General features: G+C 43.7%; 1 protein-coding gene across 1 annotated transcript; it reads right to left on the reverse strand.

Moving 5' to 3' along the window:
* Positions 1 to 231: 231 nt before the first annotated feature.
* LOC129644859 (transmembrane emp24 domain-containing protein 2-like) lies at positions 232 to 913 on the reverse strand. Its single transcript, XM_055570296.1, has one exon. The coding sequence runs from the start codon at positions 841 to 843 to the stop codon at positions 241 to 243; it is 603 nt and encodes a 200-aa protein (XP_055426271.1). The 5' UTR covers positions 844 to 913; the 3' UTR covers positions 232 to 240.
* Positions 914 to 15,630: the final 14,717 nt, after the last annotated feature.

Below are 15,630 nucleotides of genomic sequence, written 5' to 3' on the forward strand. Positions count from 1 at the left end.
GTTTGGGGAGGGCCTGTATAATGGAGGCAGAATTCAAATATGAATTTATGCCAATCAAATGTCAAATTTTCACTATAGCTTTCCTAAAAAAGTGTTTTCCCCCAATATCTATTAATCACAAATAAACAAGCTGTGAAGATACAGTTCAGAAAATAAAAACATAGAAACTAATGACATTATTATGACCAAGATGTTTGGTAAACAGTGAATTATGAATTTGGGATTATGGGGAAAAGGCTTTTAAACAACCCTCCGGACTTTGAAGAATCTCTTCAGGTAGTAGATCTGTCCCAATGTCATGGCAACTAGAGCAAGAGCTTCAGAGAAGGCCCAAAGGACCACTCTGCTGTTTGTGTTGCCATTGACTGCTCTGTGTATTCTCTCTCGAACTTCCGTGTATTCCTCTCCATGCTTCACAGCTGTCATCGCCACTGCGAGCTCATTAATCATTTCTTCTAGCTTGTTCTGGTGAGCTTCTGTTTCCATGTCTTGTCCTCTGGGGACTTCCCCAGTATCAATGGTGAACATCACTATCTTTGGAGTCATGGTATACATCCTATTGCTAAAACAAAACTTATATGTTCCATCCATGTGAGCAGCAAATGTGTATTTCCCACTGGACTCCCGGTCTCCTTTACAAATTCCTTTATTATCAGGTCCTGTAATCTCCACGTTGATGTCCAGGAAGCCGTCCTCGGCCACCTCGAAGATGAGGCCCATCTTGGTGCCCAAGGTGACCCACTTGAAGCACTCCTCGGCATGCGCGTCAATGCTGATGAAGTAGCCCGAGGCCGTGGCCAGGAGGGCGGCCAGGAGCACCAGCAGCTCAGCGAGCGTCACCATGGTGGGGCTGGGGCCGAAGCCAGGACCGGGACTGCGGCCTCCAGAGCGGCCGTTGTCGTTGCCACCACCGCTGCCTTCTCTCTCTGCTTTTTAATATGCTGTCTAGGTTGATCATAACTTTTCTGCCAAGCAGTAAGCGTCTTTTAATTTCGTGGCTGCAATCACCATCTGCAGTGATTTTGGAGCATCAAAAAATAAAGTCAGCCACTGTTTCCACTGTTTCTTCATCTATTTGCCATGAAGTGATGGGCCTGGATGCCATGATCTCAGTTTTCTGAATGTTGAGCTTTAAGCCAACTTTTTCACTCTCCTCTTTCACTTTCATCACAAGGTTCTTTAGTTCTTCTTCACTTTCTGCCATAAGGGTGGTGTCATCTGCTTATCTGTGGTTATTGGTATTTCTCCCAGCAATCTGGATTCCAGCTTGTGCTTCATCCAGCCCAGCGTTTCTCATGATGTACTCTGCATATAAGTTAAATAAGCAGGGTGACAATACACAGCCTTGACATACTCCTTTTCCTGTTTGGAACCAGTCTGTTATTCCATGTCCAGTTCTAACTGTTGCTTCCTGACCTGCATACAGGTTTCTCAAGAGGCAGGTCAGGTGGTCTGGTATTCCCATCTCTTTCAGAATTTTCCACAGTTTATTGTGATCCACACAGTCAAAGGCTTTGGCATAGTCAAATCCCTTATGATTATACAGTGGAAGTGGGAAATAGATTTAAGGGACTAGATCTGATAGACAGAGTGTCTGAAGAACAATGGGCAGAGCTTCATGACATTGTATAGGAGACAGGGTTCAAGACCATCCGGAAGAAAAAAAAAATGCACAAAAGCAAAATGGCTGTCTGAGGAGGCCTTACAAATAGCTGTGAAAAGAAGAGAAATGAAAAACAAAGGAGAAAAGTAAAGATATACCCATTTGAATGCAGAGTTCCAAAGAATAACAAGGAGAGATAAGAAAGCCTTCCTCAGTGATCAGTGCAAAGAAATAGAGGAAAACAATAGAATGGGAAAGACTAGAGATCTCTTCAGGAAAATTAGAGATACTAAGGGAACATTTCATGCAAAGATGGGCTCAATTAAGGACAGAAATGGAATGGTGCCAGGGTCCAGCCCCGGTGGATCCAGGGAATTCGAAGCGGGGACGGCGTCGGCGAGGATCAGGAAACAACTGCTTAATTAAACTTTAATTAAGGATATAAAGAGTAATAGAATAAGGATAGCTCAGTGAGGAAATTCAGTGGAGAAAAGAGGCTGAATAATTCAGCCAGAAGGTGAGAGAAAGAACGACATGGGGAGACCAAGTTTTGGTGAACAAGGCCCGCACTTTATTTTCCAAAGTAGTTTTTATACCTTAAGTTATTCATAGAAGATAATGGGGGAAGGGGTAGAGTCATGCAGCAAGCCAGGCTTTCTTCCTGCAAACTTATCATATGCAAAAGCTTAGGTGATTTGCATCATCTTCTGGCCCGGAGGCCTGTTAACATTTTAAGACCCTTTCTTCAGAAAACTTATTTTTCTCTAAAGGTGATTGGTCAGGAACCACCCTCCAAAAGCATTAGATAAAGTTGCATTCCAACAGAGCAAAGGTGTGGTGAGCTATAACAAGAAAAAGAATTAACTCAAGGGTCCCAGGTTACAAACATTAAAGCTACTACTTACACCAATTATATTAATCAATACACTGACAGGGACGCAGCAGGTAAGGGATATGGAAACTTAGCAGCAAACATTGGCCCAACAAGTGAAAATCCCTTCACCAATACAATTTCTAATCAATCTTTTAACTGCTCAAAGGAATCTGTATTTAGACAGTTTAGAACATCTCATGCCTCTCACAGTTGGGAGGCTCTGAGCAATCACATGTGGCCAGAAAAACCTATTCAAGCAGGCTAGAGGACTTCCAAAGGAATTTGTAGGTTGAAACACTATCACACCCAGGAACTTTATTAACTGGAGCTGTAAGTTAACTCTTTTTTCAGAAAGAGGTAGTGGGGGACAGCCCCCCGTAAAGTCAGAGGTGTAGGTGAAAGCACAAAGCAGAAAGTAGGCAGACTCTGGTATTGGGGGGTAGATGCTCGAGAATTTCCAGGGGGACTCCTGAGGCTCGATCCCGCCTTTGCGTATGCCGAGCCTCCTTCCTCATGACCTTTGTCATGGGTGGAGCTCCTCACGCTGGCTCCCGGCAGTGATAGAATTCCAGTTGAGCTATTCCAGATCCTGAAAGATGATGCTGTGGAAAGTGCTGCAGTCAATATGCAATATGCACTCAATATGCAATATGCCGGCTCCCAGCAGTATGGGCTTAATAGAAGCAGAAGATATTAAGAAGAGGTGGCAAGAATACATAGAAGAACTGTACAAAAAGATCTTCACAACCCAGATGATCACGATGGTGTGATCATTCACCCGAACCAGGCATCTTGGAATGTGAAGTCAAGAGGACCTTAGGAAGCATCACTACGAACAAAGCTAGTAGAAGTGATGGAATCTGGTTGAGCTATTTCAAGTCCTAAAAGAGGACACTGTGAAAGTGCTGCACTCAATATGCCAGCAAATTTGGAAAACTCAGCAGTGGCCACAGGGCAGGAAAAGGTCAGTTTTCATTCCAATCCCAAAGAAAGGCAATGCCAAAGAATGCTCAAACTACCGCACAATTGCACTCATCTCACACACTGGTAAAGTAACGCTCAAAATTCTCCAAGCCAGGCTTCAACAGTATGTGAACCATGTTCAAGCTGGATTTACAAAAGGCAGAGGAACCAGAAATCAAATTGCCAACATCTGTTGGACCATGGAAAAAGCAAGAGAGTTCCAGAAAAACATCTATTTCTGCTTTATTGACTATGCCTAAGCCTTTGACTGTGTGGATCACAACAAACTGTGGAAAATTCTGAAAGAGATGGGAATACCAAACAATCTGACCTGCCTCTTGAGAAATCTGTATGCAGGTCAAGAAGCAACAGTTAGAACCGGACATGGAACAACAGACTGCTCCAAATAAGAAAAGGAGTTCGTCAAGGCTGTATATTGTCACCCTGCTTATTTAACTTATATGCAGAGTACATCATGAGAAACGCTGGGCTGGATGAAGCACAAGCTGGAATCCAGATTGCTGGGAGAAATACCAATAACCACAGATATGCAGATGACACCACCTTTATGGCAGAAAGTGAAGAGGAACTAAAGAACCTTGTGATGAAAGTGAAAGTGGAGAGTGAAAAAGTTGGCTTAAAGCTCAACACTCAGAAAACTAAGATCATGGCATCTGTCCCATCACTTCATGGCAAATAGATGGGGAAACAGTGGAAACAGTGGCTGACTTTATTTTTCTGGGCTCCAAAATCACTGCAGATGGTGACTGCAGCCATGAAATTAAAAGACGCTTACTCCTTGGAAGGAAAGATATGACCAACCTAGACAGCATATTAAAAAGCAGAGACATTACTTTGTCAACAAAGGTCCGTGTAGTCAAGGCTATGGTTTTTCCAGTGGTCATGTATGGATGTGAGAGTTGGACTATTAAGAAAGCTGAGTGCATAAGAATTGATGCTTTTGAACTGTGGTGTTGGAGAAGACTTTTGAGAGTCCCCTGGACTGCAAGGAGATCCAACCAGTCCATCGTAAAGGAGATCAGTCCTGGGTGTTCATTGGAAGGACTGACATTGAAGCTGAAACTCCAATACTTTGGCCACCTGATGCGAAGAACTGACTCATTTGAAACGACCCTGATGCTGGGAAAGATTGAAGGTGGGAGGAGAAGGATACGACAGAGGATGAGATGGTTGGATGGCATCACTGACTCAATGGACATGAATTTGGGCAAACTCCGGGAGCTGGCGATGGACAGGGCGGCTTGGAGTGCTGCAGTCCATGAAGTCGCAAAGAATCGGACACGACTGAGTGACTGAACTCAACTGAACTGATGTGGTAAACGAGTAATCATTTTATGGAAGGGGCATCCCAGGAGCACAGATGGCAGAACTTAACCAGCATGGGAGTCAGGAGGATCTTAGATGATGAAAAAGCAGGCACTAACCTGGTGAAGGAGGGTTAAAAAAGGGACAGACTGCATCTCAGGGCATTGGGAAGGAGAAGCACTAGCAAAGGCATGAAGATGGGAAACAGCATTGTGTGTGAGATCCACAAAGGTAGGGATTGTTGGAATAGTACTGTTGAGGAGATGGAATTGGTGTGACAGGCAAGGGCTGTGGCAAGGCTATCCTTGTGACTGTGTTTTCCCGTTGAGCTACACGGTCCTGTTTCCCTCAACATGCTGTCAGTCCTCAGAGCCATGAGAGCCTCCTCACCTGATATCCTCACCTTTGATTTGGGCTCCTCTAGGACAGGTACTTGTCATACACGAATCCTCAGTCTCTAAAACCAGGTTTATAGAGGAGAGTGAATAAGTGATGCTGAATAAACAAATTGGCACAAGTTCGATGATAAGCTCCTCTTGACTTGGATAACTTAACTGCAAATTATATATATATAAAAAAAAAGTCCTGGTCTTAGATACAGGACACACAGGGTCTCATCCATTCTACTTCTGATACTTTTGGCTATATCACCTCATAGCTCAGTTGGTAAAGAATCTGCCTGCAATTCAGGAGACCCCAGTTGGATTCCTGGCTTGGGAAAATCTGCTGGAGAAGGGATAGGCTACCCACTCCAGTATTCTTGGGCTTTCCTGATAGCTCAGTTGGTAAAGAATCTGCCTGCAATGTGGGAGACCTGGGTTTGATCCCTGGGTTGGGAAGATGCCCTGGAGAAGGGAAAAGCTACCCACTCCAGTATTCTGGCCTGGAGAATTCCATGGACTGTATAGTCCATGGGGTCACAGAGTCGGACACAACTGAGCAACTTTCACTTCACCATAAAAAAGAGATATAAGGATAGATTTAACTCTAAATTCTTCCTTTTCAAAAAGTGTCTCTTCTCTAAGTTGCAGGTAGCTTCCATTTTAAAATTGTCTGTAGTAGAAAAGGCTATTATAAAACTCAGCCCCACCCAACCCCTTTCTTCTGAAGCCCCACACTCAAGGCTATCTGCTGACAAGGCAGTTTGGAATCTTGGTCTGATCTGAAAGGCCCCTGGCTTTCCTCATGGTCACAGAATGGTTGCTAATTACAGAGTGAGACTGGCCTAATGCCTTCAGTTATCCACAGATGATGTCCAAACACCTCAGCATGTTGCGGAAGGCTATTCATACTCAGGTCCTGGCCAGATACCCCATGATACCGCTCTTCTCACTACTCAATGACCTCACTGCCCCCAAACCCATGTTGTTTCTCTCCTCTTGGCCTGTGTTCAGTTCAGTTCAGTCGCTCAGTCATGTCTGACTCTTTGCAACCCCATGGACTGTGGCACACCAGGCCTCCCTATCCATTACCAGCTCCCAGAGCTTGCTCAAACTCATGGCCATCAAGTTGGTGATGCCATCCAACAATCTCATCCTCTGTCATCCCCTTCTCCTCCTGCCTTCAATCTTTCTCAGCATCAGGGTCTTTTTCAATGAGTCAGTTCTTTGCATCAGGTGGCCAAAGTATTGGAGTTTCAGCCTCAGCATCAGTCCTTCCAATGAATATTCAGGACTGATTTCCTTTAGGATTGACTGGTTTGATCTCCTTGCAGTCCAAGGGACTCTCAAGAGTCTTCTCCAACACCACAGTTCAAAAGCATCAATTCTTTGGCACTCAGTTTTCTTTATGGCCCAACTCTCATATCCATATGTGACTACTGGAAAAACCATAGCTTTTACTAGACAGACTTTTGTTGGCAAAGTAATGTCTCTGCTTTTTAATATGCTGTCTTTTCTCTTCCTCACCCCATTCATCCATCTAGTGAATTCCTACTTGACCTTTAACACCCAGTGGAAAGGACCCCTCTGGGAAGTTGTTCAGTCACCACCCGTGTCTCCAGGCCTACCTTTCACTCTCCCTCCTCAGTACCTTGTACAGTCCCTGTCATTACATTATCACAGTGCTCACTCCTTCATGTGCTGGTTCCCCTACTAGACTGACCTCCTTGAGGGCAAGGATCTAGGACACATCTCAGAAGCACAACCATGCATGCTGAATGGAGGCTGAACAGCCCTAAATCCAATATACTGAACTGACTGTACGTCAAAGAAGAACTGACCATTAGCCCCGGTTCTGCCCATATTCCCCCTCCCCCAACACACACAGTACTGCATTTGGAGATGCAGAGCTCAGGGCTGCTTTAGAATGACAGATGATGTTTGCTATTGGCTGATTATCCTGTGTTTCAGCATCAGCGCTGCATAATGTGGCTTGTAGGGATTATGTGTAAATAATTATTTGGTGTAGCACTTAACAGTAACTGCATGGCTAGGGCAGCATTTCCTCAACTGTTATGAGGAATCCTCTAATCCTCTTTTGTAAATGTAAATAGGAAACTGTATTAAAAAGTAATCCAGTCAAAAAAGTTTGAGAAAGTCTGAAGACTTTATTAGCATATTAAAGGCTCAGATGTCTAGTGCTAAAGAACAAGGCTTAATTTTGTTTCACTCAGGGCTTCCAAAGCACAATGTTGAGGCATGGACACTGAATGAGAAGTCAGAAGACCTGAGTTCTCATTTCCTCTCTGCCAGTAATGCAAATGCATGATCTTGAATCAGACACTTCCACTTTTGGAGCCTCAAATTCCTCATTTGTTTATTGAATGATTGAAAAAACAAAAAACAAAAAAACCCTAAAATGACATGCTGGATTAGATAATTTCTAGGAGCCAGCCCTTCTAATCCCTATTTTCTGTCCTGCTTAGAAGGGATGAACAACTCTGCTGGGCCTTTGCTGGGCTAAAAGGCTTACACAGTGGGTACTTAGCTACACGGTCTCAGCCCAGCTCTGCCTCGCCCCCGGAACAGCTGGGCAGGAGCGAGCATGTTCTCCTAACGCAGCTGTTTCCTGTGGAAGGTTAGATCTGACTAGACATTATCTGGCAGTTCTGAGCTGGTTGTGCCAACTCCAGGACAATCTTTCTATTTTTATTTGTTCCAGGACAATCTTTAACATTGTAAGAATCAGCCATCCACTTTTCTTCTCTTCCCTGAAAGGAAATCCCCATTGCAGGAATCATTGCCCTGAATATCCAAAAGACAGTAAGTCTGACAGTAAAGAGAAACTCTGGGTTAAGGAAGAGCTGGTGGGTAGGAGAGATTTGGTGATAGCAATCACCAAATCAGGACCCTTAAAACACCAAGTACCTGCCAGGAAACCAGGCCCCCCAAGAATGTAGTGAAGAGAGTAAGGACCAAAGTTCCCCTGGTTTTTAGAGAAAACAGCCAGACTGTTTCTCTTTAAAGTGCATTTGTGGAAAGGAAAGTATAGCTGGCTCAAGTCAGGTTTTGTAACCATGGAGTTCATGTGGACAGGGGTCAGTCAGCCCATTGGTATTTCCTGCTGATGGGGGCCCTGTTAGCATGATACCATGTTCAAAACAGAAAGCCCACACTTGCTACTTTGAAGGGTAGCCTCCAAATGGTGACCGTTTAAGACTCACAATACATATAAGCAGAGTGGTGGTTCCCTCTGGATATCATCTCAACAAAGTCAGAAATGCCATTACTCAGAATAATCTGTAGCCAGGATTTTCTTCTTCTGTAAGGTACCACCACTCCAGGATCCTCCCTAGTTTCCTTTCCTCTGTCCTAAAAAATTAAAGCGCATTCATTCCTAGAGTCAAATGACTAAACTAAAACAATTGGGACTTCCCTGGTGGTCCAGTGGCTAAGAGTCTGAGCTCCTAATGTAGGGGGCCAGGGTTCAATCTCTGGTCAGGGAACTGGATCCCACATGCCAAAACTAAGAGTCTGCATACCACAACTAAAGAGCCTGCATGCCTCAAGGAAGATGGAAGATTCTCCACCTGCAACTAAGACCAGCACAATCAAATAAGTAAATATTTTTTTTAAAAAAGCAAAAACAAGTTAGTGTTCTTTCCCTTATTCAGGGGAAAGCAATTCATGGGCTGGGGAAGTACAGGGCCTCACCAGCAGTGGAGGGCTCTTCCCAGGGATTTTTGACAAGAGCAAATTTTGTGTTAGAAGCAGCAATGTGGAAACAAGGCATGACCGGCTCAGTTCAGTTCAGATCAGTCGCTCAGTCGTGTCCGACTCTTTGTGACCCCATGAATCACAGCACGCCAGGCCTCCCTGTCCATCACCAACTCCCAGAGTTCACTCAGAGTCATGTCCATTGAGTCAGTGATGCCATCCAGCCATCCTCTGTTGTCCCCTTCTCCTCCTGCCCCCAGTCCCTCCCAGCATCAGAGTCTTCTCCAATGAGTCAACTCTTCGCATGAGGTGGCCAAAGTACTGGAGTTTCAGCTTAAGCATCATACCCTCCAAAGAAATCCCAGGGCATGAGCGGCTAGTAGGCTCTATTTTCTAGGGTTGGATAAACCAACTAAACCTGAACTGGAGGACTGAAATTGGTATTAGGTTTCCTTGGCAGTGAGGCCTTTCCTGTAAGTGCTGCTGACTTAAGCTTAGATTTGAGGGCTGGGCCACTGGGCAGCCTGCATTTAGTGGGTCCTGATAGAGGAATTCGCTTTATTGCTGTGTTTCAGGTCTGGCACTGGCATCATGGTATGACATGGAGCCTGAAAGAGTGTATATAGTATACCTCTTATACGGATTGGATCCAAAAGTTAATGTCTAAAGCAAAAATCAAGTTTTATCAGAAATAACCTCTGAAGGACTTCCCTGGTGGTCCAGTGGTTGGCAATCCACCTGCCAATGCAGGGGACATGGGTTTGATCCCTGGTCTGGGAAGATTCCACCTGCCTCAGGGCAACTAAGCCCATGCGCCACAACTATCGAGCCCACGCACCCTAGTGTCTGTGCTCTGCAACAGAAGGAGCCCAAGCATCACGGCTGGAGACAGTAGCCCCTGCTCACCGCAACTAGAGAGAGCCCACACACAGCAACCAAGACTCTGTGCAGTCAAAAATAAACAATAACTTTTTAAAAAAGAAATACCCTTGAAAATATTTAAAATCGTCCTCAAGGGTGGTGAAATGGTCACACCAAAAGAAGCACCAGGACAGCTGAGGGATCTGGGTTTAACTGAAGGATTCTGCCATTCATCTCACACTTCTCCAGGCCATTGACTCAGTATGTGGAATGGCACTAGTTAAATTACCATTTCAGAGTCTTGTTTGTTTTGTTCTGTTTTGGCTGAAATTAAATTTGCGTAAGCTAAATATATGTATGACACTCATTTGAAATACATAGAAAAATATCTACATTCATCCTGCTAACTAAGGTTACACCCCAGGAGAAAACTAGGATTGGGGATGAAATAGGAGGGAATGAGGCAGGGCATGACCTTTGAAAGAATGGCATAGCCCAAGGACACAACATAAACTGATTAGAACCAAATGAGTCCAAGATGACAGACAGGTCTACTTCCACTAGACCTTGAGACTCAGTATACACTCATTGTAACACATCAGCAAGCTAAGTGATACCCACAGATGCCATGACAGTTCCAATGCCAACCATCAGAGATCAAAAAATGGGCCATGGCCCAATTCCTGGAACTCTCCACCCTTTCCCCAAAATAGTTGGAATAATCTTCCCACTCATTAACCTGTGAAACTACCCAGACCATAAAAGCTAACCACACCACATTTTAAGGTTGCACTCACCCCCTGCAATGACCCATGCTCCTATCTGTGGGGTGTGTTTCTCTCTAAATAAATCAACTTCTTACCTATCACTTTGTTTCTCAGTGAATTCTTTCTGTGATGAGAAAGCAAGAAGCTGAGATTCATTACGTTCTGAAACCAGGTGTGTGATCTCAGTTGAAAGGAAGACTGTGGGTTTTGGCTGGCTTTGAGTCCTGGTCTCATGGGTTCAAGTTCCAGTACAGGTTTCCTGTGAAACCTGTATGCAGGTCAAGAAGCAACTGTTAGAACTGGACATGGAACAGTGGACTGGTTGAAAGTTGGGAAAAGAGTACATCAAGGCTGTATATTGTCACCCTGCTTATTTAACTTATATGCAGAGTACATCACACAAAATGTCGAGCTGGATGAAGCACAAACTGGAATCAAGATTGCCAGGAGAAATATCAATAACCTCAGATATGCAGATGATACCACCCTTAAGGCAGAAAGCAAAGAACTAAAGAGCCTCTTGATAAAGGTGAAAGAGGAGAGTGAAAAAGTTGGCTTAAAACTCAACATTCAGTAAACTAAGATCATGGCATCTGGTCCCATCACTTCGTGGCAAATGGATGGAGAAACAATGGAAATAGTGACACACTTCATTTTCTTGGCTCCAAAATCACTGCAGATGGTGGCCAAAGCCATGAAATTAAAAGACACTTGCTCCTTGGAAGCCATGAAATTAAAAGACACTTGCTCCTATGACCAACCTAGACAGCATATTAAAAAGCAGAGACTTTGCTAACAAAGGTCTGTCTAGTCAAAGCTATAGTTTTTCCAGTAGTTATGTATGGATGTGAGAGCTGGACCATAAATAAGGCTGAGCACTGAAGAATTGACGCTAATAAACTGTGGTGTTGGAGAAGACTCTTGAGAGTCCCTTGGACTGCAAGGAGATCAAACCAGTCCATCCTAAAGGAAATCAGTCCTGAATATTCATTGGAAGGACTGATGCTGAAGTGGAAACTCTAATACTTTGGCCACCTGATGCAAAGAGTTGACTCATTAGAAAAGACCCTGATGCTGGGGAAGATTGAGGTAGGAGGAGAAGGGGATGACAGAGGACCAGATGGTTGGATGGTACTACCAACACAATGGACATAAGTTTGAGCAAGCTCCGGGAGATGGTGATAGACAGGGAAGCCTGATGTGCTACAGTCCATGGGGTCACGAAGAGTTGGATGCAACTAAGCGGCTGAACAACAACAACAATGGAATGGCATATGGGTTCAAATCAAGTCTGAGGTGAATGGTTTCAGGGATGCTAAACAAAAAGTAGGTCAAAGAGGATCTCAGCCGTCTCTGTAATTTTTTAAAATTTTTATTTAACACAGAAAACATATTCACACTTCTCTTGTGTAACGTGTAATGACCCTGACTACATGTAGTTCACTGTCAGAGGGAGACAGGCATGAAAATAAACAATAAGACAGCAACATAAGTGCTATAATAGCATTTATGGGAGGCCACAGTGTGGGGGGGAGTGCAATTGATTTCTCCATGGTAATCATGTCCCTATTCTTCTGTGCTGTGTTCAGGAAATACGATTGAAGCCTTGATTATCTTGCTTCAGTTCAGTTCAGTTCACTTCAGTCTCTCAGTTGTGTCCGACTCTTTGCAACCCCATGGACTGCAGCACACCAGGCCTCCCTGTCCATCACCAACTCCCAGACTTTACCCAAACTCATATCCATTGAGTAGGTGATGCCATTCAACCATCTCATCCTCTGTTGTCTCCTTCTCCTCCCACCTTCAATCTTTCCCAGCATCAGGGTCGTTTCAAATGAGTCTGTTCTTTGCATCAGGTGGCCAAAGTATTGGAGTTTCAGCTTCAATATCAGTTCTTCCAATGAACACTCAGGACTGATCTCCTTTAGGAAGGACTGGTTGGATCTCCTTGCAGTCCAAGGGACTCACAAAAGTCTTCTCCAACATCACAGTTCAAAAGTATCAATTCTTCTGCACTCAGCTTTCTTTATAGTCCAACTCTCACAAACATACATGACTACTGGAAAAACCATAGCCTTGACTACACGGACCTTTGTTGACAAAGTAATGTCTCTGCTTTTTAATATGCTGTCTAGGTTGGTCATAACTTTCCCGCGAAACAGTAAGTGTCTTTTAATTTCATGGCTGCAATCACCATCTGCAGTGATTTTGGAGCCCAAGAAAATAAAGTCAGCCACTGTTTCCACTGTTTCCCCATCTATTTGCCATGAAGTGATGGGACAGATGCCATGATCTTAGTTTTCTGAATGTTGAGCTTTAAGCCAACTTTTTCACTCTCCTCTTTCTTTCATCACAAGGCTTTTTAGTTCTTCTTCACTTTCTGCCATAAGGGTGGTGTCATCTGCACATCTGTGGTTATTGGTATTTCTCCCAGCAATCTGGATTCCAGCTTGTGCTTCATCCAGCCCAGCGTTTCTCATAATGTACTCTGCATATAAGTTAAATAAGCAGGGTGACAATATACAACCTCATTGACATACTCCTTTTCCTATTTGGAACCAGTCTGTTGTTCCATGTCCAGTTCTAACTGTTGCTTCTTGACCTGCATACAGATTTCTCAAGAGGCAGGTCAGATGGTTGGGTATTCCCATGTCTTTCAGAATTTTCCACAGTTTGTTGTGATCCATACAGTCAAAGGTTCTGGCATAGTCAGTAAAGCAGAAATAGATGTTTTTCTGGAACTCTCTTGCTTTTTCTATGGTCCAATGGATATTGGCCATTTGATCTCTGGTTCCTCTGCCTTTTGTAAATCCAGCCTGAACATCTGGACGTTCTTGGTTCACATACTGTTGAAGCCTGGCTTGGAGAATTTTGAGCATTACTTTACTAGCGTGTGAGATGAGTGCAATTGTGCAGTAGTTTGAGCATTCTTTGGCATTGCCTTTCTTTGGGATTGGAATAAGAACTGACCTTTTCCAGCCCTGTGGCCACTGCTGAGTTTTCCAAATTTGCTGGCATATTGAGTGCAGCACTTCCACAGCATCATCTTTTAGGACTTGAAATAGCTCAACCAGAATTCCATCACCTCCACTACCTTTGTTCATAGTGATGCTTCCTAAGGTCCACTTGACTTCACATTCCTGGATGCCTTGCTCTAGTTGAGTGATCACACCATTGTGATCATCTGGATCGTGAAGATCTTTTTTGTACAGTTCTTTTGTGTATTCTTGCCACCTCTTCTTAATATCTTCTGCTTCTGTTAGGTCCACACCATTTCTGTCCTGTATTGAGCCCATCTTTGCATGAAATATTCCCTTGGTATCTCTTTATTTTCTTGAAGAGATCTCTAGTCTTTCCTGTTCTATTGGTTTCCTCTATTTCTTTGACTGATCACTGAGGAAGGCTTTCTTATCTCTCCTTGTTATTCTTTGGAACTCTGCATTCAAATGGGTATATCTTTCCTTTTCTCCTTTGTTTTTCATTTCTCTTTTTTCCACAGCTATTTGTAAGGCCTCCTCAGACAGCCATTTTGCTTTTTTGCATTTTTTTTTTGGGAATGGTCTTGATTCCTGTTTCCTGTACAATGTTGTGAACCTCCATCCATAGTTCATCAGTTCATGAACTAGTTCATCAGATAGTTCATCATTTAAGGGACAGATCTAGTCCCTTAAATCTATTTCTCACTTCCACTGTATAATCATAAGGGATTTGATTTAGGTCATACCTGATTGGTCTAGTGGTTTTCCCCACTTTCTTCTATTTAAGTCTGAATTTATCAATAAGGAGTTCATGATCTGAGCCACAGTCAGCTCCTGGTCTTGTTTTTGCTGACTGTATAGAGCTTCTCCATCTTTGGCTGCAAAGAATATAATCAATCTGATTTCGGTGTTGACCATCTGGTGATGTTCATGTGTAGAGTCTTCTCTTGTGTTGTTGGAAGAGGGTGTTTGCTATGACCAGTATGTTCTCTTGGCAAAACTCTATTAGCCTTTGCCCTGCTTCATTCTGTACTCCAAGGCCAAATTTGCCTGTTACTCCAGGTGTTTCTTGACTTCCTACTTTTGCATTCCAGTCCCCTATAATGAAAAGGACATCTTTTTTGCGTGTTAGTTCTAAAAGGTCTTGTAGGTCTTCATAGAACCCTTCAACTTCAGCTTCTTCAGCATTACTGGTTGGGGCATAGATTTGGATTACTGTGATATTGAATGGTTTGCCTTGGAAACGAACAGAGATCATTCTGTCGTTTTTGAGATTGCATCCAAGTACTGCATTTCAGACTCTTTTGTCGACCATGATGGCTACTCCATTTCTTCTAAGGGATTCCTGCCCACAGTAGTAGATATAATGGTCATCTGAGTTAAATTCACCCATTCCAGTCCATTTTAGTTCACTGATTCCTAGAATGTTGACATTTGCTCTTGCCATCTCCTGTTTGACCAATTCCAATTTGCCTTGATTCATGGACCTAACATTCCAGGTTCCTATGCAATATTGCTCTTAACAGCATCGGAACTTGCTTCTATCACCAGTTTCATCCACAGCTGGGCATTGTTTTTGCTTTGGCTCCATCCCTTCATTCTTTCTGGAGTTATTTCTCCACTGATCTCCAGTAGCATATTGGGCACCTACCGACCTGGGGAGTTCCTCTTTCAGTATCCTATCATTTTGTCTTTTCATAGTGTTCATAGGGTTCTCAAGACAAGAATACTGAAGTAGTTTGCCATTCCTTTCTCCAGTGGGCCACATTCTGTCAGACCTCTCCACCATGAACCGCCCGTTTTGGGTGGCCCCACAGGGCATGGCTTAGTTTCATTCAGTTAGACAAGGCTGTGGTCAGTGTGATTAGACTGACTAGTATGGATGTGAGAGTTGGACTGTGAAGAAAGCTGAGCTCCGAAGAATTGATGCTTTTGAATTGTGGTGTTGGAGAAGACTCTTGAGAGTCCCTTGGACTGCAAGGAGATCCAAGCAGTTCATTCTGAAGGAGATCAGACCTGGGTGTTCTTTGGAAGGAATGATGCTAAAGCTGAAACTCCAGTACTTTGGCCACCTCATGCGAAGAGTTGACTCATTGGAAAAGACTCTGATGATGGGAGGGATTGGGGGCAGGAGGAGAAGGGGACGACAGAGGATGAGATG

This window comes from Bubalus kerabau, chromosome 2 (genome assembly GCF_029407905.1).
Source record: "Bubalus kerabau isolate K-KA32 ecotype Philippines breed swamp buffalo chromosome 2, PCC_UOA_SB_1v2, whole genome shotgun sequence".
Lineage (NCBI taxonomy): Eukaryota > Metazoa > Chordata > Mammalia > Artiodactyla > Bovidae > Bubalus > Bubalus kerabau.

Excerpts from the sequence above, each read along its gene's own strand:
- LOC129644859 (XM_055570296.1), bottom strand. The coding sequence starts at position 843 with ATGGTGACGCTCGCTGAGCTGCTGGTGCTCCTGGCCGCCCTCCTGGCC.